At 46.0% G+C, this 25,372-nt stretch overlaps 1 protein-coding gene and 1 long non-coding RNA gene across 2 annotated transcripts in view; one reads left to right on the forward strand and one right to left on the reverse strand.

Annotated features, from left to right (window-relative positions):
* The window catches only part of LOC109372138 (bactericidal permeability increasing protein), a 26,642-nt gene extending 23,293 nt beyond the window's left edge, over window positions 1-3,349 (reverse strand). Inside the window, exon 1 of the mRNA XM_019625090.1 lies at window positions 3,125-3,349. Coding sequence (XP_019480635.1) covers window positions 3,125-3,254 — 130 coding nt within the window. The 5' untranslated portion in view covers window positions 3,255-3,349. The remainder of the gene's footprint in view (window positions 1-3,124) is intronic.
* Window positions 1-21,679, forward strand: part of LOC109372139 (uncharacterized) — a 22,447-nt gene extending 768 nt beyond the window's left edge. Inside the window, exons 2-3 of the long non-coding RNA XR_002121999.1 lie at window positions 19,946-20,057; window positions 20,748-21,679. This is a non-coding gene — a long non-coding RNA (uncharacterized LOC109372139). The remainder of the gene's footprint in view (window positions 1-19,945; window positions 20,058-20,747) is intronic.
* The last annotated feature ends 3,693 nt before the right edge of the window (window positions 21,680-25,372 follow it).

The following is a 25,372-nucleotide window of genomic DNA, read 5'->3' on the forward strand; positions in this document are numbered from 1 at the left end:
AGAGAGCAAGGGTAATGGTCAGAGGCAGAGCCTGGAAGCCTGGGCTGGCAGATCAGGGCAGGTTCTGGGCCTTTTTTTTTTTTTAAGATTTTTTTTTTATTGGGGAATTGTGGGGATGGGAACAGCGCTGGGGAATTGGGGGAAGGGGAACAGACAAGTTGCTGTCATTTTTGTTCTTCAGTCTAGTTGTGGAGGCCGTTGCTTCACTGGCCCAAGTTGGCACCATCATTGTGCTCTTCCTGGGCGAGGCAGATCAGTCGCCGGCTTCTGGACAGCTGCTCACTGCGGCTGCTGGCCGCTCACGCTGGCTGCTGACTACACACGGTAGCCCATGGCAACCCACTGCCACAGGGGCTGCAGCCTATGCCGTCGCTGGCGACTCATGGCAGCCCAGCTCCAGGTTGAGCTGTTGTTCAGCATCTTAGCTGTAGAGGGCAGTGTCACTGGCCCTCACATGTGGGATCCGAACCGGGGCCCTCTGGCATCCCAAGCGAGTTCTTAACCATCGTGCCACTCGGCCGGCCCAGGTTCTGGGCCTTTGCCCCTGTCCATTGCAGGGACAGTGGGATTGCAAAAGGTCTAAAGCTAAGATTTTCTGTCAAAGGCCAGGTAGTAAATATTTTCAGTTCTGTGAGTCCTACTGTCTCTGTCGCAGCCATTAAGTTCTGCGGTTATTGCCCGAAAAGTAGCCACAGACAATATGTACATGAATGGGTATGGCTGTGTTCCAATAAAACTTTATTTATGAACACTGACATTTGAATTTCATATCATTTTCACATACTGTGAGATATGCTTCTTCTTTTGACGTATTTCAACCATTTAATGGGCTATCCAAAAACATGCAGTGGCCCAGATCTGGCCTGTGGGCTGCAGGTTGCCAGCCCCTAAATATCACCCCCACAAACACCCAATCATGCATCCTGTGGGTATTTACTGAAGACCTACTCTGTGCCTAGTTCTGTGCAACGCCCTCACAAATATTCCATCTCTCCGGCTTTTGGACTCTCTCCTCACAGGACTTTTGCACGTACCGTTCCTACTGTCTAGGAAGCCCTTCCCCCGCTACTTCATCGGGTCAACATCTAGTCAACTGGATCATCACTTCCTCTGGGAACTTTCTCTGACCCAGCAGATGAGAGCAAACCCCTGGTTACCATGCTGTGGGCACCTCCTTTGGAGAGCCCATTACTGTTTGTACTTATGCATTTATTCATGTGATTTCTTAATTAATCTCTCTCTCTCCCCCCAAGGTTAGTGGCAATGTCTGTTTTATTTACTAACGTAAATAAACGTCTCCTACACTTACCACAGTGACTGGCACTTAATATTAGAAGGCACTTACTATTTGTTGGATGAATAAATGAGTGAATGCCCTAATGTCAGGAATTCTACCACCAGTTATTATGTGGCTAATGGCCTCAATGAACCAATTAATAGGCAAATGTTACCTGAGAAGGAGTAATTAGTAAAACGAGGGATCCCAGGCTTTGTGTTTTTCAAGAGCCAGTTAGGAACTAATAATAATAATAATAATAATAGTAATAATAAACATTTTTTAAGCTCTGAGTCTGTGCCAGGCACTGTTCTGGGCTCTGTGCATGTATTAAGTTACTGAATTTGAACAATCCTAGGACATAGGTCCATTACCACCCCCAATTCTCAGATGAGGAAGATGAGGTTCAGAAAGGTGGCCACACAGCTGACAAGTAACGGAGGCAGGATTTGAATCCAGGCCTTTGGGCCCCAGAACCCGTGCCCCGGGATAGGCCTTTTGGGGGGCTCAAAAGTAAGCAACGCACACCTTGTCACTGTGTGGAGGGGAAAGAAAACGTAGGATGGCTGGGATCTATGGGTCGGCAGAGGCCAGGCCTTGAAGGGTCTCGAATGCTGTGCCTAGGGGCCTAGACATCTTCTGAGGGCCCGGGGGAACCCGTGAATAGTGTAAGTAAGGAGAAACACGTGAGCATTTCAGAAAAGCCACTGTGGTTGTTACATGGGGTGTGCGTAGACGGGGAAACTGAGTCTGCCGTGGCAGACTCCGAAGATTTCTGGATTTAAAGTCTGAGCCCAAGTCTCTGTTCCCATGAAGCCTTCCCAGCAACCCCAGCACTGTGTTCAGAACAGGGCCTGAGCTCCTTTCATCTAGCTCATGTGGACCTTTCTGTCTGTCCCCTTGAGATTCAGAGATGTCTTGCCTGGGCTGGGGTAGAATTCAGGGACGATAGACCAGGTCTCTCTGAATCCTGACCTGACGCCCCCAGTGATACACCAGTGGATAAGGCTCTGCCTTTTCCTCCGTGGGATTTCTCTGGGGCTGGTTATGCCCCACTGTTCTGCCTTTCTGCCATTGGGAGGCAGCATTGAGCAGCTTCATACTGGGCCATCAGATGAGACCAACTCAAATCCAGGCTGCCCCCTGGCCTACCCAGTACCTTCTCCAAGTTCCGGTTTGCTCATGTGCAAATGTTGCTAATAGCAATACATCCCACCCAGGGGTGACATGACGATGAAATGAGATGGTGTGTGTAAAGCTCTCAGAACAGTGCCTAGCACAGATCTGGGAGGGTCAGCAGGGCTGCTTCCTGCTCCTGTCCTCTATCTGGGCCAGGATGAGTGGACTGGGGGACCCCCTCTGGGACTCCCAGATGGGTAGTGTGCACAGAATGGCTTCTAAACCCCTGCCCTGAAGGAGACCCTTAAGAAGGGCCCTCTCCCCGACACTCTCCCTGTTCCCCTGTTCAACCTCCTCAAAACCTGAGTTATGCTCATGCTGAAGACAGAGCTAGTGATCTCCAGGCAAATGTCAGGGCTGAGAACCAGCTTTGGAAGAAGCAAAGAGCCTGAAAGCTCAAGTTGGGGCTTGGGTAGAGGGAAGGAGGAGGGGATTGTGAGGACCCCCAGAGGCCTCAGTCCTCCAGGCCCAGCACCGCCACTTCCTAGACCTGTGATCTAGGGCAGCTCGCCTTCCCTCAGGGTCTTCATATGTAACACAGGGTGAGAAAGGCCTACTTTGATGAGCTGTGAGCATGCCATGCACTGGATTTAAAGGGCTGCACATAGCAGGTGCTCAATAAACGCCCCTCAGGGGTGGGAGAGGAAAGGGAGGAAGGCATCCGATTACCGTAGTCCAGGCCCTTCTGGGTGATCCGGGCCACAATGCCAGGGTTGGTGGTCGCTGTCACCGCTGTGCCCAGGGCAGCCAGCACCACCAGGGTTGCCCAGCTCAGCATACTGTCAGGTCCCCTGGCCATGTCTTCGTGCTCCCGAGCTGCCAAAGCCTCGAGGCCTTGGCAGGGAACCAGGGACCTATAAATGAGCAGGCTGGGGAAACGCAGCTCACTAGAATGAAGAAAGGAGGAAGAAGCCTGGGTGGGGGCGGGAGAGGGGGAGGAAGGCGGCCTGTGGTTCCCCACTGCGGTTGGGGCCACAGGCCCAGAAGTGAGCCGAAAGCGAAGCCTGGGAGGGGTGTGTGTGTGTGTGTGTGTGTGTGTGTAAGTTGGGGCCTCTGACTCTGGGCGCCGTTCCCTTCTCAAAGCGCTGTATCCTCCTCCCTGCGTCCCCGCTCAAAGCCCTGCATCTAAGGACTTCCTTGAAGCTGGATGGTGTGCACATTAGTGTTCATTATGTATTTCTTAATTTTTTGATTCTACTGAGGAATAATTGACATATCTAATAAAACGATATATATTTCAAGGATGCAATGTGATTTGATATATGTCACCATTGTGGAAATGATTGCCACACAAAGCCAATGAACACACGCGGCATTTCACAGTTCTTATTTTTGGTGTGGGGTAAGAACACTTCAGACTTCCTCTCTTAGCAAATTCCGAGCCTACAGTGTAGTATTCTTAACTATAGTCACCAGGCTTCACATTAGATCCCCAGAGCTTACACATTTTTTAAACTGAAGTATATACAGAGGGTGCCAACAAAATATATACCCATTTTAAGAAAGGAAAACTGTATTAAAATTGTAATACTCAATATACACCGATAACAAAAAATGAGTACAAGTCACGGTTGACCTCTGCAATTACAAGAGGTGCTCAAAGTGGTGACGATCAGTGTGCAGACACTTCTGAGTGCGGTGAACGACTGCTTGAGCAACATTGACCAAAGCGTCCACTTGTACACATTTTTTTGGCACCCCCGGTATATTTGTCTTCCTACTTTTGATTTCCTTGATATTTTCCATAGTAAAACATTGAAGAAAACAGAACCGCTAGCATTTTCTTATCCTGAAAGGCAGTAATTTAATGCTTGAATTTTGGAGTCCAGTGTCTTAGCTGTGATTTTAAATCTTAGCTCTGCTACTCTCTGGCAGTTTGACTTTGGTCAAGACTCTTAACTTCCCTGAACTTCAATTTCCTCTTCTGTAAAGGGGGGATAATCAGAGTCCCCTCCCTCCCTGAATGATTGTGAAGACAGAAAGTGTTTTAAATCATGTAAAGCACTTAGCGCACTGCCCCTGCCTAATAAGCACACAAATGTCACTCTGATTTTTAAATCCATGTTCATTGACCAAAATTTGAGAAAGAACCAAAAGGATAAAAATTAGGTGCAATTCCAGAGTCAGCAAATGGAAGTGTGAGTATTTCTCCCCCAACTCGTTTTTTGTTAAGCATAAAGAGGGTGTTCGTTTTTCTTTAACAAATAAAAATAGGATCGCACTGGTCAGTTTTGTCAAGTTCCCTTTTTTCAATAACGTTGAAACATTATGTAGTGAACGTTCTCCCCCAACGCTAAAAATCCTACATTCACCGTATTTCATTGCTTCCTCATCCCACAGTTTTCCTCATGGAGCTTTTGTTTTTATTCTTGTTACCCTTTCCTTTGACAGATGTGGGACCTGAGGCTTCCAGAGGGGAAGTGTTCTTCCCACAGTCACACAGCTAACTGCTAGCAGGGCTGGGATTCAGATGTCAGACACATCCCCCACTAGCCTGAGTCCTTCAGCGCCTTGGGGGTTAGAAGGGGGGGACGTGGTAACAGAGACATTCTCCCCCAACCTCAGCTTTCCAGACGGGTCTCTGTCTGCTCAGCTCCTGCCCCTCCCTCTGCAGCAGCCTCAGGCCCTCGGTGGGTGGGAACCCTGCCAGGCAGCCAGCTTGGTCTCCATGGTGATGAGAGGAGGGGTGGGCCTGCAGAGGGGAAGGCCAGCTTCTCTCCTGCTGGGTCCCCATCAGCCCCCTGGCACCCTGTCTCCATGACTCTGATTTTATGAAAGTTTAATGAAGCCCCCTGAGCTTGGAGGACGTGAGACCTACTGAGTTGTTGTTTTCTTCTTCTTCTTCTCTTTGCCTGTTTCTAAAAAGATCTCCCTTCCTGCCCCCATCACAACAACAAGAATCCTCCTGGTTTGCTTAAGAATGAAAACAGTGGAGGATGTAGAGAAAAGGGACCGCTTATGCACTGTTGGTGGGATTGCAAATTGGTGCAGCCACTATGGAAAACAGTAGGAGCTTCCTCAAAAAATAAAAAATAGAACTATCTTATGACCCAGCAATTTCACTTCTGAAGAAATCCAAAACACTAATTTGACATAATATATGCATCTATACGTTCACTGCAGCATTGTTTACAATAGCCAAGATATGGAAGCAACCTAAGTGTCCATCAACAGACGATTGGATAAAGGAGAGGTGGTACATTTATGCAATGAAATATTACTTGGCCATGTAAAAGAATGAAATCTTACCGTTTGTGACAACATGGATGGACCTGGAAGGTAGTATGCTAAGTGGAGTAAGTTAGACAGGGGACAAATACCATATGACCTCATATGTAGAATCTAAAGAACAAAATAAACGAACAAACAAAACAAAAACAGACTCATAAATGCAGGAAACAAGCTGATGGTTGCCAGATGGGAGGGGGATTCGGGGGCAGGGTGAAAAGGTGAAGGAATTAAGTACAAATTGGTAGTTACAAAATAGTCATGGGGATATAAAACAAAGCATAGGGAATATAGTCAATAATATGGTCGTAACTACCTATAGTGCCAGGTGGGTACTAGGCTTGTCAATTATATAGATGTCTAACCACTATGCTGTACACCTGAAACTATTATAAATAATATTGAATGTCAACTGTAATTGAAGAATTTAAAAGGGGGGGGGGAAGGTGAAGGGGAATGAAAGGTCCAAATTTCCAGGAATAAAACAAATAAGTCATGGGGATGTAATGTACAGCATAGGGAATAAAGCCAGTAATACCGTGATAGCGTGGGACAGTGTCAAATGGTTGCTGAACTTATCATGGTGGTCACTTCTCTAGGTATATACATGTTGAATTACTGTGGTGTACACCTGAAAGTAATTTAATATTGTATGTTAGCTATATTTTAATGAAAATCTTTTTTTAAAAAAATTGTAAACAGTGGCTATCTACAGCATCTACTACATGCCAGACACTACATATATATTTTTTTCCAAGCTTAGAAACAACCCATGAGGGAGGGATGGTTTTTCTCCATTTTGGACAGAAGGAAACTGAGGCACAGAGCAGTTATGTCCCTGTCAAGTTCTCACCGCCTTTCCTGGAGAGAAGCCTTCTTCCCCCTTCTTGGGGCAGTTGCCAGGAGAACTTGTCCCACTGGGTCCTCACCCCAGCTCTACCTTCCTGGGCCCTCAGAGCCTGTATCTGTATAAGGAAGATAGCTAAGTAGCAGCCAAAGCACATAGATTGAGGACCTGTCAGAAATTTAGATTTTTGAAAAATTATCTTACATGGTTTGGAATACCTGTAGCATTAACTGCACAGAATCCCTGAGTCCCCTGGGCCTGGACAGATATTGCGTCTGTGAGGGTGTCAGACAGGAAAGGAGCATGAAGGAGAAATTCACATGACTGTGACTTTTTGCCACAAAATCAGAATCTTAAACCCAACTAGCAAGTATATGAGTAAGCCACCCCCACTGGCTCCCCTTTGATGGCTCACACCCAGCCAAATCCAGATGAGACCATCAGTGACCCCCACACCCTCTGCCACTGGCCATGGGGGTTCCCCACTGCTTCAGATCTGACTCTCCACTCTGTATGAGTGATAATATCTTCAAGTAACAGAAATCCCCAGTTCATATTGGCTTCAACAATAAGCATATTTATTATCTCAGAGAGGAAGTCCAGAGAGAGGGCAGTTTTGAGGTGCTGGTTGATTAATCAGTTAACAGACATTTACCATATTGCCATCTCTCTGTTCTGCCATCCTAGTGTCTCCGAGTTACCCTCACACTGGCTTCTTTCATGGTTGCAAAATGGCTGCAGAAGCTCCAGCCATTGCATCTAAACAGACATTGTTCCAATGTCTTCTCCTCCTTCTCCTCCTCTTCCTCTTCTTTTTTGGTCTTTTTATTATTATTGTAAAATATTTCAAACATATAGATAAGAATAGACTACTCAGGTTTATAAAATCTTAACATTATGCTATATTTACCTCTTATAGTTTCTTTTAGTTGTGTGACTTTTAATATATGTATATCTATGTGTAACCAGGACCACATTAAGGATATAGTTCTATCATCCACTCTAACTCTCTCCTGCTATTCCAGCTGAACATGGCTTACATCATAAGGAAAATATATTTTCCCTGTAGGAATTCAGAAGTGAGATGGATTAAGACTTGGTTAATTCAGGGATCGGTTCTGTCCATCTTTCTACTCTGTGGTCCTTAGAATGTTGGCTATTTCCAAAAGAAAGTGCATTGGATTTGGAACCTGCAGACCTGGGTTTGTTTGTTTTTAAAGATTTTTATTGGGGAATTGGGGGAGGGAATAGCACTGGGGAATCGAGGAAGGGGAAGAGACAAGTTGCTGTCCTTTTGTTCTTCAGTCTAGTTGTGGAGGACGCCGCTTTACTGGCCCATGTTGGTATTATCATTGCGCTCTTCCCGGCTGAAGCAGATCGTTCACTGGCCATTGGACGGCCATTCATGGTGGCTCACAGCGGCTCACACTGGCTGCCGGCCCGCTCACGGTTATGGTAGCCCACTGCTGCCCTACTGCAGCCTATGCCGTCACTGGCCACTCATGGCAGCCCAGCTCCAGGTCAAGCTGTTGTTCACCATCTTAGCTGTAGAGGGTGCAGCATCACTGGCCAATGTGGGAATCGAACTGGCAGCCCTGCTGCTCAGAGCTCGTGCTCCCAAACCAGCTCTTAACCAATGCGCCACTCGGCCGGCCCTAGACCTGGATTTATAGTCCCAGCCAGGGTACCTACTCTGTGCATGACTCTGGTCTTGACCTTTGTGAAATTTGGGTTCCTTATTAAAGATGGGGAAACAATGCCCTTCATGGGGGTTGTTCTGAGGATTAAATGAGATCACAGATGTGAATCAATTTGCATAGAGAATGTGTGCAGTAAATAGTCATGATTCAGCCTTCATCATTAGCTGGTTGGAGATTCCTGGAGCCCCCAGGAAAACATACTAGTGGCACCACAACTGAGCTCTCTGTCCTCTGGTCTTTGGGTTTGAGCTGGATGCATGCAAAGAGAGAGGAACCCATGGCTCACGTTATCTCCGTGAGTCTGCCATTCAGATGGCACTGGGAGGAGAAGCAGCCAGTCCCAGCAGTTAAGAGGTGGGACTGGGAACTTACAGACCTGGGTACAAATCCCAGCTTGCCACTTAGCTCACTGTATGAGTTTGAATGTAACCTTGCCGAGCCTTAACGTTCTCATTTGTCCCCACACTCCATCCTCAGATGCAGGCCTTTTGTCAGGTCCAGATGCTCAGGTTGGACCACGAGGCCATCCCTGTGGTCTGCTGAGGCTCCAAAAACCCTTCCCTTCCCCTCAGCCCCAAGTTCTCCTGTTCTTTCTCTCCTTCACCCACCCAGTCTTGTCTCTCCTGTGTGTCTGGCTACCAGTGTACTTGTATATTGTCGGTCATTTTCTGATTCTGGATTGGGGATACAAGAGTAGGAGGGGGCTCGTGGTGGATTCTGGGGGTAGAGGTGGTGGGGGGAGAGGAGTAGGTCCACGAGAGACCCGGCCTCAAGATGTAGTATCTAAACGGCAATCAGACATTTTGCACCACAGAGATAACCTCTTGAGAAGTTGTCTCCCCTACTTCGTTGTGCGTAAAAAAATGTGTGTCTCCTGAGACTTGAGGCTCATAACAGGGCTCCTTTGGGTACCCTGGTCCTGGAGATGGGGGCAGATCTTTCTCATGGCATTATTATTATTATTATTATTATTATTATTATTATTATTATTATTATTGCAGTCCCAGATTAGATCACACGGTATATTTAATAGTGAATAAATGAAAGAAGAGTCAGAACCCAGAGCATAAATTCCTGACAATAAGTGATTAGGACCTGAAAATAAGAAGCTCAGCCTGATCTGGCAATCCCCCCGGGCTCCCAGGAGGAGGTGAGAATGGACCTTGGCTCTGGGATTGCAGCCCACTTTGCTGTCTTGGGCTGATGGAAGGAGGGCTGCTTCTGATACTGAAGGCATTGGCTTTGCACGAAGGATGGTTTCTCAAGGAGAGCTGAAGGCTGAGGGGGAGGAAAACAGAAAGGAAGTTGCTCTCGGGGGGTGTAGAGGGGAGAGAGAATGTTGCTCTCACTTCTCCTTTCTCTCCGGAAACTGAAGAACTTGGCCTGTGTTTCGGGGTTGGCTGGAGGAGGCTGGGCCTCCTCCAGCCCCAGGGAGGATCATAGGAAGTATAAAGAAATAGGCACTTGCCAAATGTCCAGGAGCCTCCAACATCCAGAGCCATTTCCCCTCAGTCACATTAGGAAATAGGTGTGTGTGCTCAGCCAGCTTCAGGGGACCAAGGGTTGGTCCCAAAGAGAACTGCTGCTTATAAAAAGCAAAGTGCTCCCTGCCTAACCCTGCCTCGCCTGGGGACACAGACAGGCCTGGACTAGAGGGAGGTCAGTGAAGACTGGCCTGGCTTTGAGCCCTGGCTTGCCTCTACATGGCTGTGTGAACTTGGATGAATCTTTGCTCCAGGGTTCTCATCCGTAAGAGCTGTTCCATCTTTGGAGGGCTTCAACGGCACCAGAAACCAAGCCAAGCCCTTGGCTAACGTTCTCTTTTAATCCTCAGCCATCCCTAAGAGTTGGTCTCATTGGCTCCATTTCACAGATGAGAAAATTGAGGCTCAGAGAAGTTGAGTAGCTTGCCGAAGGTCACGCAACTGAGAAGTGGCAAAAGGGGTTTCAAAATGAAGAAGGCAGCACTTCCTGTTGAGTTGGGTGATGGAGGTGACTACAGAATGCCAGGACTCCTGAAGAAACATGTCCCCTGAGCTGAAAGTGGGGGAAGGGCAGGCCAGGCAGAGGGAACAGCTCAAGCAAAGGCACTGACGGTGAATCCTCAGGGGCTGCAGTTGGAATTGCAACGGGGAGGGGGGGGAGGTAATGGGGGCTGGGCCATGGGGTCATAATATAGTCTTATTCTTGGAGGCCAGTGGCCTTCCTAAGTTTTTTAACTAGGAAGGTCCTCCTATGATAATAGTTAGGTTTACAACCTGTAGATTGAGAAAAAGAGCCAGTGTGAATTTAGCAACCTTTTAAAATTAATTTGCATTGTTCTGGCTCCCAGTTTACAGATTTGAGATGTGGAGAATCAGAAGCATGTTTGATGGCATTTGATAGTGTTTGGCTAAGGGACCTCTGCATGCCAAAACTTGCCCTGCCAGTTCCCTGCTCCCCTCCCCCCGCCCCCACTGCACCTGGGGAGCTGAACCCAGAGACTATCGTGCTCAGAAACAAAGTACTGATTCATGGTCAGCTGGGCCAGTGGCCAGTGGCTGAGGCTGGGCAGGACCACAGAAGGCAGTCGGACTGGCCTCTTCCTACTGCCCACCCTGTCCCCTCTCAGCCTTCGGCTGGCCACGTGAGGGAGAAATCCCAGCATGACTGGCTTGGGTGGAGGGAGAGAGCGGGAGAGAGCTTGGGCTTCACTTCCGGTCACAGGGCACAGAGAAAGGGCACCTGCTTGGGTGGCCTGTAGCACAGATTCCTGACCACTAGAAAACAAGAGCCAATCAGTGTCCTAAAATCCAGCCAATCAGAGTAGCAATTCCAGATTCCTGCCAGATGGGGAAGTGGTCTGGGGACAGCAGAGGAACAGCTGGGAGTGAGAGCATTTCTTTCTCCACTTGGGGATGTGTGCTGGCCTCCAGACAATTCTTTATGACTGCGTGGGTTTGCAGACCCTTGGAAAGAATTCAGAGCCTCCATCCCCACCCCCACCATGAGTATCCACAGCCCAGAGGTCGGGACTTCCCTGGTAACAGTTGAGCTATTAAAGGGTTTTGAGCAAGAGGTATCACATGAGAAGATGTGCTTTTCTTATTGTTAAGTGGCATTTATGGAGCACTAGCTCTATGCAAGGCACAATGTTACCTGTGCTTTCCAGTTAATTTTCGTAAAGTTCATTTTGCCTTCAAGGTAGAGGCCTGGGGAACTTTCTACGATTTCATAAGTCAAACTTTCATCCTTTCCATGATTTCTTTTCTGCTAGAATCAACTGCAATTGTTTTCTGTTGCTTGCAGTTAGGAGCCCTGATGAGTACAATGCCCGTACGTGTCTGTGTGTCTGTGTGATGTACGTGAGCATGCACGTGTGGCCCTAAGGGACTGAGGTGACCACAGTGATAAGAACCACAAAGGGCAGTGTCCTGGGATCTGAGAGTCTGAAGATGGAGGCTTCTTTTCTGAAAGAAAAGGACAGACAAGCATTTACAGAAGGTTTCCATGTGACACATCTCATTTAATCCTCTCCACCAAGGAAGGGGCTAACATTTGATGTTTGCAGATAAAGACACTGAGGGTCAGCAAGGTTGCCAAACTCAAAGATCCTAAGGGGTGAGGCTGAGAACAAGTCCAAGCTCTGGCCTCTTCCCACCACACCCACTGCCTGTCCCACGGAGCTCACAGAGGAGCCTTGAGGACAAAATGGGTGGGAGGCTGGCCAGGTGGGGACCAAAAAAGGGATGGAACCATACGACTTCCATAAGCCCTCCCACCCCTGCCCCTGCCCTGTAATCCACAAGTGGATGGTGGGCTTTCGTATCTGTTTTGTTCCCTGATCTATCCTAAGTACCTAGAATGGCTCCTGGCACATAGCAGGTGCTCGGAAAACACTTCTTGGCCGAATGAAGGGAGTTTGGAGAAAGAGGACCCCCAATAGAGGTGATAACGATGGTGGTGAGGGAAGTGGCCGGTTGAAGAGAGGGAAGTATTAGGAAGTATTATATTTCTGTAGACTGTGCATATTCCCTTCAGGAAGCTCTACATCACAAGTGGAGAACTTGAATCATTTTTAAATGTAAGAATTATTTTGAGGCTGTCAGCACTACGACCCTGTGACTGCCACATGCCCTGAGATGAGACTGGTAGGCTCATACATCTGTCAGCTGGATTTTCACCACAATCCTACACGTTTACTGAGCACTTCAATGGCGAGGTGTCATTCTAAGCTCTTTGCACATGCATACACGCAGGTATACACACACACGTCCCGATGAGGTTCACGCTGTCCCCATGATACAGAGGAGAACGCGGAGGCACAGAAGGCTGAGTAACTGGCCTAGGGACACAGTTAATAAGTGATTAATTGGGAGTCTATCCAGTGGGTACCAGACCCCATCCTCTTGTTTTCACACACATCTACAAGAGCCCAGGCAGTAGAAGAGAGGTGAGCTACTGGGGGCCACTGGCTCTGAAGTGGCCAGACTGCCTGGTGACAACTGAAGGGGGCGTCTGCATCTGAATTCTGCTCCCTTTCCCAGTCTCCTGCCTTGTCTGCTCAGGGAGGAAAATAAACATGGACAGGACGAGGCTCAGGGTTCATCTGCAGGCTGCTGCTTTCCCAGCTGTGGTGTGGCTGCCTCCTCCCAGCCTCCCCGAGCCAGCCCTGGACTCCAGCAGTTCCAAGGAGCCAGGACAAAGTGTGGCCATCGTGGGAAAATTAGCAAACACAGGAGCAAAAGCAAATAAAGATCAGTGATCACCCCTCCACTCAGAGAGACTCGTGGACACCATTTTTGGTTTTTATCTCACAGCTGGTCTTTCTAGCAGTGTGTGTATTCATATGTACACAAACAAATGGAAGTCTATTCTACAGTTGTGTAACACGGATATTCATCTGACAACATCATGAGTGTTTTCCCATACCTTTAAATGTTCTTACATCCTATTGTTCTTTTGTTTTCCCATTGTTGCTTTATTTTAATTTAATGTAATTTAATACAAAGGTATTATATGCAGCACCTTTTATAGTTTGCATTTTTTATTGAGGTATAATTTACATACAGTAAAAGTCATCCTTCCTACTGTTTATGTCTGAGTTTGGACAAACCCATAGTCAAGTAATCACCACCATAATCAACATATAGAACAGTTCCTTCACCTCCAAGAAGTTCCCTTGTACCCATTTGTAGTCAATCCCACTCACCATCCCAGTTCCTGGTAACCTCTGATGTTTCCTTTTCTTATAAATTTGCCTTTTTAGGAATGTCATCTACAAGTGGAATCACAGAGTACATGGCCTTTTGAGTCTGGCTTCTTTCATAGAACAGTATATTGAGGTTTATCCATCTATCAATAGTGTTTTTATTGCTGAGTAATATTCCATTGTGTGGATGTATAACAGCTGGTTTACCTATTCACCAGTTGAAAGGATATGAGTTGTTTCCAGTTTTGTGAATTACTAATAGAGCTGCTATAAACATTCACATACAGGTTTTTGTGTGGACATAAATTTTATCTCTCTTGAGCAAATACCTAGGAGTGGGGTTGCTGCATCCTATGATACAGCCTTAAGTGTATTCAGCATCATTTTTAAAAAATTGTGTTTTCTTTATATTTGTTTGATATCATTATTAAAAAACTCAAACAATACAGTTAAGCTGCTAGCAGTTTAACATAAATCTTACCTTCTTTGAAATGCAGCTATGAACATGCCCCTTGATTATATAAATAGGATTATACTGTATATGTATGTAGTATACAGTCTGCTTTTTTTCAATATTTCTTTCCTCGTCACCACGTTAAAATCTATCATATCTTTTCTTTTTCTATAATAGCTTTTATTTCTTTTAGTTTTATTGGGGAACAGCCATGGTCATTGGTTACACATTGCTTTCTTTGCTACAATGGCACAGTTGACTCTTTTAAGGAGGGTGCAGCTCACAGTGGCCTATGCAGGGATCGAACTGGCAAACTTGGTGTTATCAGCACGATTCTCCAACCAACTGAGCTAACCAGTCACCCCCTCCCCCCATCATGCCTTTTTAGATTACTACACGATGTTCCACTGTACAGAAATTTATTTAAGCACCCCCCCACTTGTTGGATATACAAGTGAATTGTTTTCTATTTTTTGATGCTTATAAACAACATCCTTGAGCTAAGTGTTTCACATTTATAGTTTTATTTCTTTAGGATAAATTCCCAGACATGGACTTGCTGGGACAAAGACTTGCATGTCACTTTATTTCAATTTACTTTTTCCTTAACATTTTTTCTCATGCCTATATGAAAAGCTGATAATACAACACAACCAGTGTTGCAAATCCAGAAGGAAAAAATGGTCTTTCCAATAAACAGTTATTCATATGGAAGACAATGGAAATAATTCCTCACCTCATACCATACATTAAAAATCCTTTCCAGGTGGATTAAGGATTTAAGTGTCAGTGGGAAAATTTATGACTTTAGAATAATATATAGGAGAGCATCTTTATGGAAAGATTCTTACCAAAGCTTTTAAAAATAATATACAAAAAGCTTAAACCATAAAGGAACTATTTCATAACTTTGACTACATTAAAATGGAGAACTTCCATGCATCAAAAGACTCCATCAAAAAAATGAAAACAAGTCACAATTTGCAAGAAGATATTTGTGACACACATAACAAACACAAAAAGTAGCATAATATATAAAAATGCCATGCATTAATGAGACCAAAAAATAACACAATCAAAACTGCAAAAACATGAGCAGAAAATTTCATAAAAGAAATGATCCATAAACATGAGAAAAGACACTCCTCCTCATTATCAGTCAAAGAAGTACAGACTAAGAAGACCCAATGAGATGTCATTACATACCCCTGGATTATCCAAAATTTGAAATTCAGACAGCACCAAAGGATAATGAAGGTCTGGAGGGAGCTGGTGGACATGTCAACTTGGAGAAACAGTTTTCCATTATCTTCAGTAAAACTGAAAATGCTGCACTGTGATGTGAACACAGAGGTACGTGAACTTTTCACTCGGGTTTAACCCAAAGAAGCACATCTATATGTCAGCTACCTATGCAGGAATGCTCACAGAAGCACGAAAAATCTGGAGAGAGCCGAAATACCCATTAACAGTAGAAAATCGATACATTGCAATATGCGCTTGTACACCGTACAGGCTAATATGCAGACAATGAAATACTATATAACAGTGAAAGCAAATGAATGTTCCCATGGATGAATCTCAAAAGCAGAATATCCAGGGGAAAGTGCAAGTCACAGAGGAATATAGTTACAATGACTCCATGTATATAAAGTTTGAAAAGATACAAAGAAAAAGAAAATTTTGTTGAGGGATTTATATATAAGGAGTACAACGATAAAGGAAAGCAAGGGAATGGGTTACCTCTGGCAGGGGGCAGAAACATGGAGGGGTGAATTCATCATGTTTTTGTTTTTTAATTTTCCCAATCTTACGGTGTTTTAACATCTTAAAAACCTTGCTGGGGGGGCCAGCCAGGTGGCTCAGTTGGTTAGAGCGCGAGCTCTGAGAACAGGGATGCCGGTTCAATTCCCATATGGGCCAGTGAGCTGCACCGGAGCTGAGCTGCCGCCGAGCTGCCAATGGGCAGCCAGATGGCTCAGCTGGTGAGCGCGCGTGCTCTTAACAACAAGGTTGCTGGTTTGACTCCTGCATAGGATGGTGGGCTGCGCCCCTCCACCCCACAACTAGATCGAAAGCAGCTACTGGACTTGGAGCTGAGCTTGCGCCCTCCACAACTAAGATTGAAGGACAACAACTTGACTTGGAGCTGATGGGTCCTGGAAAAACACAATGTTCCCCTTCCCCAATTCCCCAACACTGTTCCCTTCCCCAATTCCCCCAAAAAATCTTTAAAAAAACAAAACAAAACAAAAAAACCTTGCTGGCCAAGGAGAGAGGGCCCTCCCAGGGCTAGCCAATTTTTAGAGCTAGCAGAGAACTCGGCCAAAAGCATGCCTCTTCTATGCAAACCACTACGAGCCAGTTTCTCTAACTCTCACACACCTAGCCAATATTGCCCCTGCCCTAAATCGCCCCAAGGCCAGCTATTGGAGATCACCTCTCTAGCCCAAAGTCCACTGGAATTATTCAAACCAGCCAATTCTACACTCTTTGCTCTGCCCTGCCCTGCCCTGCCTTTTCCATGGAAACCCCAATAAACGCCATGCCCCAGGGCTCCCTTCTACCCTGTTTCTGTCTCCTAATCACCCTCCAGTTGTTTCCACTTGGCCCTGAGTGGCGTGGTGCGCCCTCTTCCGCTAGGAAATGTAAGTAACAGATTCTTCTTTCAAGGACGTTAGCCTCCCTTAGTCGTCAAACACCTCCATAAATTAAACTCCGCAAGTACAACCATTGAGATGGGGATTTGATCAGAGAGGGCACACAGACAGCATCAAGGTAACAGTAGAGTTCTGTTTGTTAAATGGACTGGCTCAAGGGCATTTATCATTATTCTTCAAACTGTCCATATATGCCTTTGTATCTGTGGAAAAACACCCCAGTGAAAATGAAAGAAATCCATAATCATTTTGTTTACTATGAAAGTAACACATCCTTGGACCAATGTTAATTCCTTAGTTTTGATAAATGTACTGAGGTTATATACGATGTTAAAATTAAGGGAACCTAGGTGAAGGGGTATATTGGAATTCTTTATACTATTTTTGCAATTCTGCAAACCTAAAATTATTTAAAAAATTTTTTTTTCAAATACTTCAGAAGCCAAACCATGCAGGGTCTTGGAGGCCACTCTGAAGTGTTTGGATTCTGTTTTCTGAGCAATGGGGCGCCCCTGGAGGGTTTTTAAAAGGTGGGGCAGGATCCAATGGATGTGAAGACAAAACACAGCTTCTTAAGAATTTCAAATATTGGCAGAGATGTGAAGGCAAAACTTCCCTTCGGCCAGATGGAGATTGCTGTGACTGTGGCCATGTGGTCCCTGTGATGGGGGGACAAGGGTGTGCGGGGGGTGCCAGAGAGAACACAGCATCAATTGATCCGAGTGAACAGCAGATGGGAGGGAGTGTCTCACAGACACGTCATAGGAGGGTCCTGGGGGAGCCGGGGAGGAAGTGGGAAGGACAGAGGCTTCAGGGGCTGGTGGGGGCTTGAGAAGGAGGTCTGGGAACTGCGTGAGGTCTGGGGAGCCCCACCTCAAGCTTCCTGTGGTCCTCAGCCAAGCCCTCAGCCTTCTCCATCCTCACACCCGACCCCCTCCACCCCGCACCTCCACTCTTAGTGGGCTCCCTCCTTCACCTCTTTTTCCCTCCCCCCCCCCACTCACGCATGTACACCTGCCTCTCCCCTCCCTCCCTTCCTCTCAGCTCCCAGAAGAGTCCTAGCTCTCTTTTTTTCTGATATATATTTTTTTCTTTTCTGGAGTCTTCTCAGCTCACAAAATTCTCTATCATAAAATCAGATGAGACGTCCCTTTAATCCCAGGCCTCCTTCCAGCTACCATCCACCCTCCCCTTCCTCAGCCAAACTTCCTCAAAGCCCCGTTTGTCTCCCTGGTCCAGACTCTCACTTCCTGCCCTCAGGCCACCCTCCCCCACTCAGCCCCTGGAAACTTCCACCCCACTGATAAGAGCAGCACCTCGCCCTTGGCCTACTCATCCTCTTGTCTTGCTGTCTGTCTCTCTCCACGACCCCCCTCCCCTCCTGAGGTATTATATACTTATTTGCTTATCACCTGTCATCTTCACTAGTTTGTAAGGCAGGTGTTATGATTTGCCTTGTGTCCCCCCACCCCTCCTCCAAATTCACATGTTGAAGTCCTAACTCCCTGGTAGCTCAGAAAGTGACCTTATTTGGACATAGGGTCTTTACAGAGGCCATCAAGTTATAATGAGGTCGTTAGCGGGGACCCTAATCCACTAGGATTGGTGTCCTCATAAAAAGGGGAAATTTGGACGCGTATATACACAGGGAGGAAGCTGTGTGAACGTAAAGATGGCCATTCACAAGCCAAGGGGAAACGCCTGGAGCAGGTCCTTCCCTCACAGCCCTAAGGAGGAAGCCGCAAGCCTCCTGACACCCTGGTTTCTGGACTTCCAGCCTCCAGAACTGTGAGAAAAGAGATTTCTGTTGTTTAAGCCTCCCACTCTCTGGTATTTTGTTATGACAGCCCGAGCAGACCAATCCAGCTGATGACAGCAGGAACTTTTTGCTCAGGTCACCATTTCCAGTGCCAAGAACAATGCCTGGCACGCGGTAGGAACTCCATAAAAATGTTTGTTGTGTGAAGGAATGAAAGAACTTCTTTCCAAACTCAATGAATGCTCCTTTGGTCACCTGGTACTTATTTTTTAAAAAAATATATTTATTAGAATAAGGAAACATGTAAAAGAGACACAGGGATAAACAGGGGAAAGCATATCCTCCCAGAGAAGTTTTGTGAAATAGACATCAGATGCTTATGTCGGTGGGTGGCCTTTTGAAGACCCTCCGGTTCTCTTGTGGGCTTTTCTTCCATTCCTTCAACCCAGGGGTTTCCTGGGGTTCGGTCCTGGGCCCCCCTCCCCTTCCTGCTCAACAGTTAGGAACCATCTCAAGTGACCAGTGGGTGCTGCCTCTCCGCGGCCCCGTCATTATGCTGCCAACTCCCTAACTCCGCTTTCCAGCTCAGGTCTCTAGAGCCCCAGGTCAGTCATCCCCTGGACAGAGACGTCCCACAGGAGCCGCAGGCTCAGGAGTTCAAAGCTAAATGTATATATCTGAAGCTGATGTTGAATAATAATGTATGTCAACTATAATTATATATACATATAGTCACGGGACGTGGAGTAGAGAGTGGGAATGGAGTCAATGGAATTATAACATATAAGCATGATATCGGGGGTGGGAGGGCAGTTGATGGGGGAGGGGGTTGTTACTTTGTGAGGGGTGAAAAGGATAACTGGTGCATTGTTCTGTCCACCTGAAACTAACAATAAAAAAAAGAGAGAATCTTAAGAAAAATAATAATAAAAATAAATAAATAAATGTATCTTTTTCTCAGTCCTGCTCGTCCTGGTATGCCTCCATCTAAGAGATGGCCCTGCCTCCCACTGGTGATCTGATGCCATCCTGGATACTTTCTCCCCCAACGATAGCAACCAATTGAGCCCTGTGCACTTCACATCCTGGGGAGTTAGTTTAGCTTTTCTTTTCTCCTTCTCATCCCTGCAAGCCCTCCCACCACAGTCCAGGCCACCACCTCCCTCACAGCCTGGACCACTGCAGCAGCCTCATCAATGGTCTTCCTGGTGTCGCCTGCTCTGCTCTTCACATGGCAGTCAGAAGGACCTTTACAATCTAAACTTGACCATGCTCCCTCCTCTGCTTAAACCTTTTGCTGGCATCCTATACTTTACAAAAAGGAGAAAAAAGAAAATTCTGATCATGTCACTTAAGTTCCTCCTCTGCCAACGTTTCTCCAGCCTCATCTCACTCCTGCCCCAGGACCTTTGCACTTGCTGCTCCCTCTTCCTACAAAGCTCCACCCAGATTCTGCATGATTCACTCTCCTGTTCCCTTCAGGTCTCCACCAATGGCCATTTGCTCTGACAGGCCTTCCCTGGCTGCCCTTCATGAAATAAGAATCCCTAGCTCCTTTCCCTGTATTCTATTTCTCCTCAGCACTTACCACCTCATATATGTTATGCACTAAATTGATCACAGTTTGTGTTTCTTCTCTCCTTCCCACTAGAATGTAAGGTCACAAGGGCAGAGACTTTATCTGCTTTATTCCTTGTGCCCAAACCCAATGCCTGAAGAGGATCTGGCATACAACAGACTTAATCACTCAACAGACATAATTGGTGAGTAAATGTCTTGCCTCTTCCTGTCTCCAGCATCACTGAACTGCTTTTGGCTGCCCACACACACCATGCTGTTGCTCATCTGCACGCCTTTGCTCATGCTGATCCACCTCCCTGCAGGGCCCTTCCTCCTTTGCATAGATATTTTCTATGACTCCTTTAAGAGTCCTTGGATTATCACTCCTCCAGGCAGCCTTCCCTGATACGACCCTCTTTGCCTGGGTTCAGTACCCCTCCCTGAGCTGCTGCAGAACCTTGGACATCTCAATTGCAGTCCTTATCATTGTGCTTTAGAAGAACCCATTTGCTGTTTTCTTGCTTGCTTATTGTGAGCATCTTGTGAGCAAATCCTCTCTCTGGTAAATCCTTAGCATAGATCCTGGTATAGTCAGTGCCAAGTGAATGTTTTTATGAATGAAGGAAGGAAGGAAGGAATGATTCTGCTTTGGTCTAGCCATAAAACTCGCTCAGTGACTCTGGGCAAGCCCATGTCTCTCCCTGGACCCCAGTTTTTCTCAGTCTGTATAACCAGGTGTCTCACTAACCAGCTGTGTTTATTAAAAACACGATTTCTGGTCCTAGCCCTGGGAGTCCTGGGGCCGCATCTGCATGTAATGCACCCCCCATGGGTCATGTTGATGTGGCAACAGCTGGACACCATGGCTTCTGAGGCCGCCTCTCACTCCACAGACCTGAGATTCTGCATTGACAAGAAACCGGGAATGGAAGGCAGCATTTGATGGCCCCTGGAGGACTCCGGTGGGGGAAGCACAGTCAGGAAGAAGACGACTGCCCCTCTCCCCAGTCAGGGCTGCAGACTGAAAGGAAAGGAAAAAGGCACAGCTGCATGGGACAATTTAGCCCTTTCATCAGGAGCTAAGTTCTAAGCTGGCTGGGGGGGAGAGGCCGTAGAATGACCTCGGTTCCCTCCCTGTCGCTGCCGCCACAGCATCATCTGCCCAGTTTTTTCACACTGCCCGAGGCTTTTCACCCCAGGAAGAGGCCCAGGGTGTCCTTGGGTGGCCCTGGAGTCCTGAAATGGGGCCATGGGGGAAAGGTGCTGTCTCCACGAGGAAGGAGATATTTCAGTGCTGAGAATCCCAGAGATGGGGATAAATGCAGCTAAGCTGCAACCCTTGTGGGGGTCATTGCTCGGTGAGCCCTGCTTCCTGTTTCTTGCAGCTCTGCCACTCCAAGGTGATGTGGGGGAATTCCACCAGCCCTCTGAGCCCCTCTTACCTTGTCTGTGAAATGGCTGTCTCCCCAGAGGAAGCTCTGGCAATTCCATAAAAAGGCCTATTCAGGGCCTGTCATGCCCAACACTCTGAGATTTTCAGGTAAATCGATCCTTGGTCAGGATAGTGAGTTCAGATCCTGACTCTGCCATGGATATGCTGTGTGGCATTGGAGAAGACTGTTGCCCTCTCTGGGCATCTTTGCAAGGCAGGTGGGAAGATGGAGGGTGTCTAGGGCAGTCTGTAACTCAGTTACTCTATTCTTGCACAGCATGTCAAAGGTACATGCTATCAACAGACTTATCACTGTCAAAGTTGCCTTTGTCACCTGGCCGAGGTAGAGTTTGTCAGGTTTCTCCTCAATAAAGTTATTCTTTTCCTCCTTTCCATACTGTTTATTTTTTGGAAGAAAGTCACTATATGCATCCACACTGGGGAGTTATGCTCCATCCCCTTGAAGGTAAGGATCTACATAAATTATTTGGAGTTTTTCTGCAAGGGAGATTATTTATTTGTTCACTCATTTATTTATATCACTGTAATACTTAATTTTCTTGCTCAGATTGTTCCAACTTTGGTCATTAGATGCTTTTTGGTTGGATCCTGTGTTCCCTTTCCATCATTGTTGGTTTTGTTTATTTTTAGCACTTCCTTACCTTCCGGCACTAGAAGATGCTCTAGGCTCATCTTGCATATTTTCTACTCCAGCCCTAGAATCAGCCATTTCTCCAAAAAGTTCTGTTTTATTGGAAAATGGTATAGAAACCAAGATATGGGTACTAGGTGTGCTTGTTGCTACTGGGGTGTCATGCTAAGCCCACTCAGCTGATGGAACAAGGAATCATATGTGTATATACTACCTTCTGTATACACACATCTATAAATATTTCTATATGTAATCTATCTATAAATCTACCTATTTATCTGCATCTGTATCTATATTTAAGCTAAGCACGAGTTCATACTGTCTCCAGCTCTAATCCATTACCACGTGTAGCTCCGTGCTTGTCGGTAACCTGTTACTCCAACAGCGAGAAACCTGCACCATTCTTTTGAAGATCAAATTGTCCGAACTTTGACTACCCCTTTAAGTTGACTCTTTTCACTTGAACTCACAATTCTTTGAGGGCTTCCTTGCTTTCTAACACAAGATAGTTCAGGTTTACCTTGTCCTTTCCCTCCCCAATCCTGGAATCAGCCATTTTTCTAAGGGCTTCATTTAGTGGGAAATGATATTTGGTAACCAAGATGTGGATACTGGTGAGCTAATTGCTAGGGAGTGTTGCAGTTTCTTGGTGCTCTCAGTGGGTAGAGCTAGGGAGTGTGTGTGTGTGTGTGTGTGTGTGTGTGTGTGTAAGCACGAGCTCATACTGCAATTAAAACTCATGTCTGCCATGAAAACTCACAGCCACATATCCTTGCTCAATTCCATATTTTTAACTTCTTTTTCCCACAGTGAGAATCCAGGTTCCCAAATCATTAAGATATTTACTCATTTCTTCTATTGCACAACACACAGATAATTGTTTCAGAATTATAACATCAATATCTCTGCTAATTTCTCTGTAGTTCTCTATGTCTTTAGAATATATCCCACCAAAGTTACTCGAATTAATTTTTTTCTTTGTGTGGTTATATTATTAATCTGACACACAGTTAAGCTCATTTTTTTTCTCTTTGTTTTCAAGTTTAGGGTTTAGGTTTTCGTCTTTTTATTTAATTTTATTTTTGAAAATGTAAAATGTTTACATAAGTAAAAGTAAAATGTTAACATAATTAAAATATTTACATAATTAAAAAGTCAAGGCCATATAAAAATATATTCAGAGAAATCTCACTCCCATCTCTTTCTTCTCCATTGCATTCCCACTAACTTCTTATGAGTAACCATTTTCAATTAAGTTTCCCATTTATCCTTCCTGGGTTGATTTTGCATAATTAAATAAATATGTGTGTAAACAAATAAATGTTTTTTAAAAAATGTTCCTACATGAAAGGCAGCATACTATGTATAGTTCTTTATACTTTGTGTCTATTTTATTTTAGTTTTTGCTTAAAAACATATGCTGTAAATCACTCCATATAGGTTCATAGAGATCTTTCTCCATGCTTTTATGGCTGCAAAACATTCCCTTGGGTGGTACCATACTTCATTCATCCAGCTACATATGGATGGACATTTGGGTAATCCAATATTTTGCTGTTATAAATAATGTCTCAATGAATAACTTTATGCCTATGTTTTTCATATTTGTGGAATTATATCTTTAGAATAAATCCTAGAAGTAAAAATTCTTGGGTCAGAAGGGTACAGTATACAGTATATGTCATTCTGGTAGATATTTTCAAATTCCCTTCTATGTGGCTTGTTACCTGGCATTCCCACCAACGATGTATGAAAGTACCTGTTTTCTCAAAGCCTCACCAACATGTGTCATCAAGCTTTTGAACTTTTGCTCACTTGATAGATGAGAAATGGCCTTTCAGCATGGTTTGATTTGCATTAAAACTTTTCATATACGTTTCCTCAGGACATGCGATGGGGACCATTTCTAACAGCCCCGATACCCTGGATCAGGGATGACCTCCCCCTATGGGTAGTTGGTGTTTGTGGCTTCCCATCATGCCTAGGGGCCAGTGAGGTCTCTGCAAAGAGTCAGCACCTCACTCCCCGTCTTGGGTTTCTGAATGCCACTGACCCTACCCCGAGCCCCCCACCAGATGAGGGAACAACTGCTCCTTCCACACAAAGAAGACTCTGAGTGAGGGGGATGACTTGGCCTCTGAGAAATGCTGAAGTCTTGACCTCCTCCACAGTTCAGAGGGCCAGCTGGGGCTGAGGAATGACCGAGCCAAGAGCACAGGGTGTGAAGGACTGGGTGGGACTGCTGCTTGAGGAAGCTGGATTTGGAGACACAGGGCACCCCATCTCCCCAGGCTGAATGACTCAGCTTCTTGATTACCTCTCAGCCTTAAGGTTCATTAACTCCATCTTTCCCTACCTGGCTGCCTAAGTGAACTTGCCTAAAACTTAGTGATGGCCATGGCACTCCTGGATTGCAAACTTCTTCCAGCTCTCCAGGATGATGAACTCAGTTAGGATCTGATCCCCACTCACTTTCCCAATGGAATCCCCCTCCCTACCTAACACCCGATATCCATCCATCCATCCATCCTTCCATCCTTCCATCCATCCATCCATATTAGTTGTCTATTGGTGCATAACAAATTTCTTCCAACTTGACACCTGAAATAACAGTAAACACTTATTGTTTCACACCATTTCTGTGAATCAGGTTTTTGGAAGCAGCTTAGCTGAGTGGTTCTAGTTAAGGGTCTCTCATGAGTTTGCAGTCAAGTTGTCAGCTGGGTCTGCAGTCATCAGAAGGCCCACTTCCAAGGTGGCTTGCTCACATGGCTGGAAGTTAGTACGGCTATTGTCAGGAGACCTCAGTTCCTCAATACACATGTGTTTCCATAGTTGCTTGAGTGTCCTAAGAACATGGTGGCTGGCTTCTCCTACAGCAAGTGATCCAAGAGATAGAAAGGTGTCTCTTATGACTAGTCTCAAAAGTCACACACCACCACTTCCTCCACATTTAAAGAAGAGTCTCTAAATCCAGCCCACACTGAAGGCAGCTCCACTTTGGGAAGGGAGGAGTGTTAAGAAATTTGTGGACAGGGCTGGCCAAGTGGCACGTTGGTTAAGAGTTCGCTTGGGAGCATGAGCTCTGAGCAGCAGGACCCTGGTTCAGATCCCACATGAAGAGCCAGTGACGCTATGCCCTCTACAGCTAAGATGGTGAACAACAGTTCAACCTGGAGCTGGGCTGCCGTGAGCCGCCGGCAACAGCATAGGCTGCAGCGGGGCTGCAGTGGGTTGCCATGAGCTATGAGTAGCTGGCAGCCAGCGTGAGCTGCCGTGAGCCACCGTGAGTGGCCGTCTGAGAGCCAGCAAGTGACTGCCTCAGCCAGGAAGAGCACAATGATAATACCAACGTGGGCCAGTGAAGCAACATCCTCCACAACTAGACTGAAGAACAAAAGGACAGCAACTTGTCTGTTCCCCATCCCTGATTC

Source organism: Hipposideros armiger, unplaced genomic scaffold, assembly GCF_001890085.2.
Source record: "Hipposideros armiger isolate ML-2016 unplaced genomic scaffold, ASM189008v1 scaffold_613, whole genome shotgun sequence".
NCBI lineage: Eukaryota > Metazoa > Chordata > Mammalia > Chiroptera > Hipposideridae > Hipposideros > Hipposideros armiger.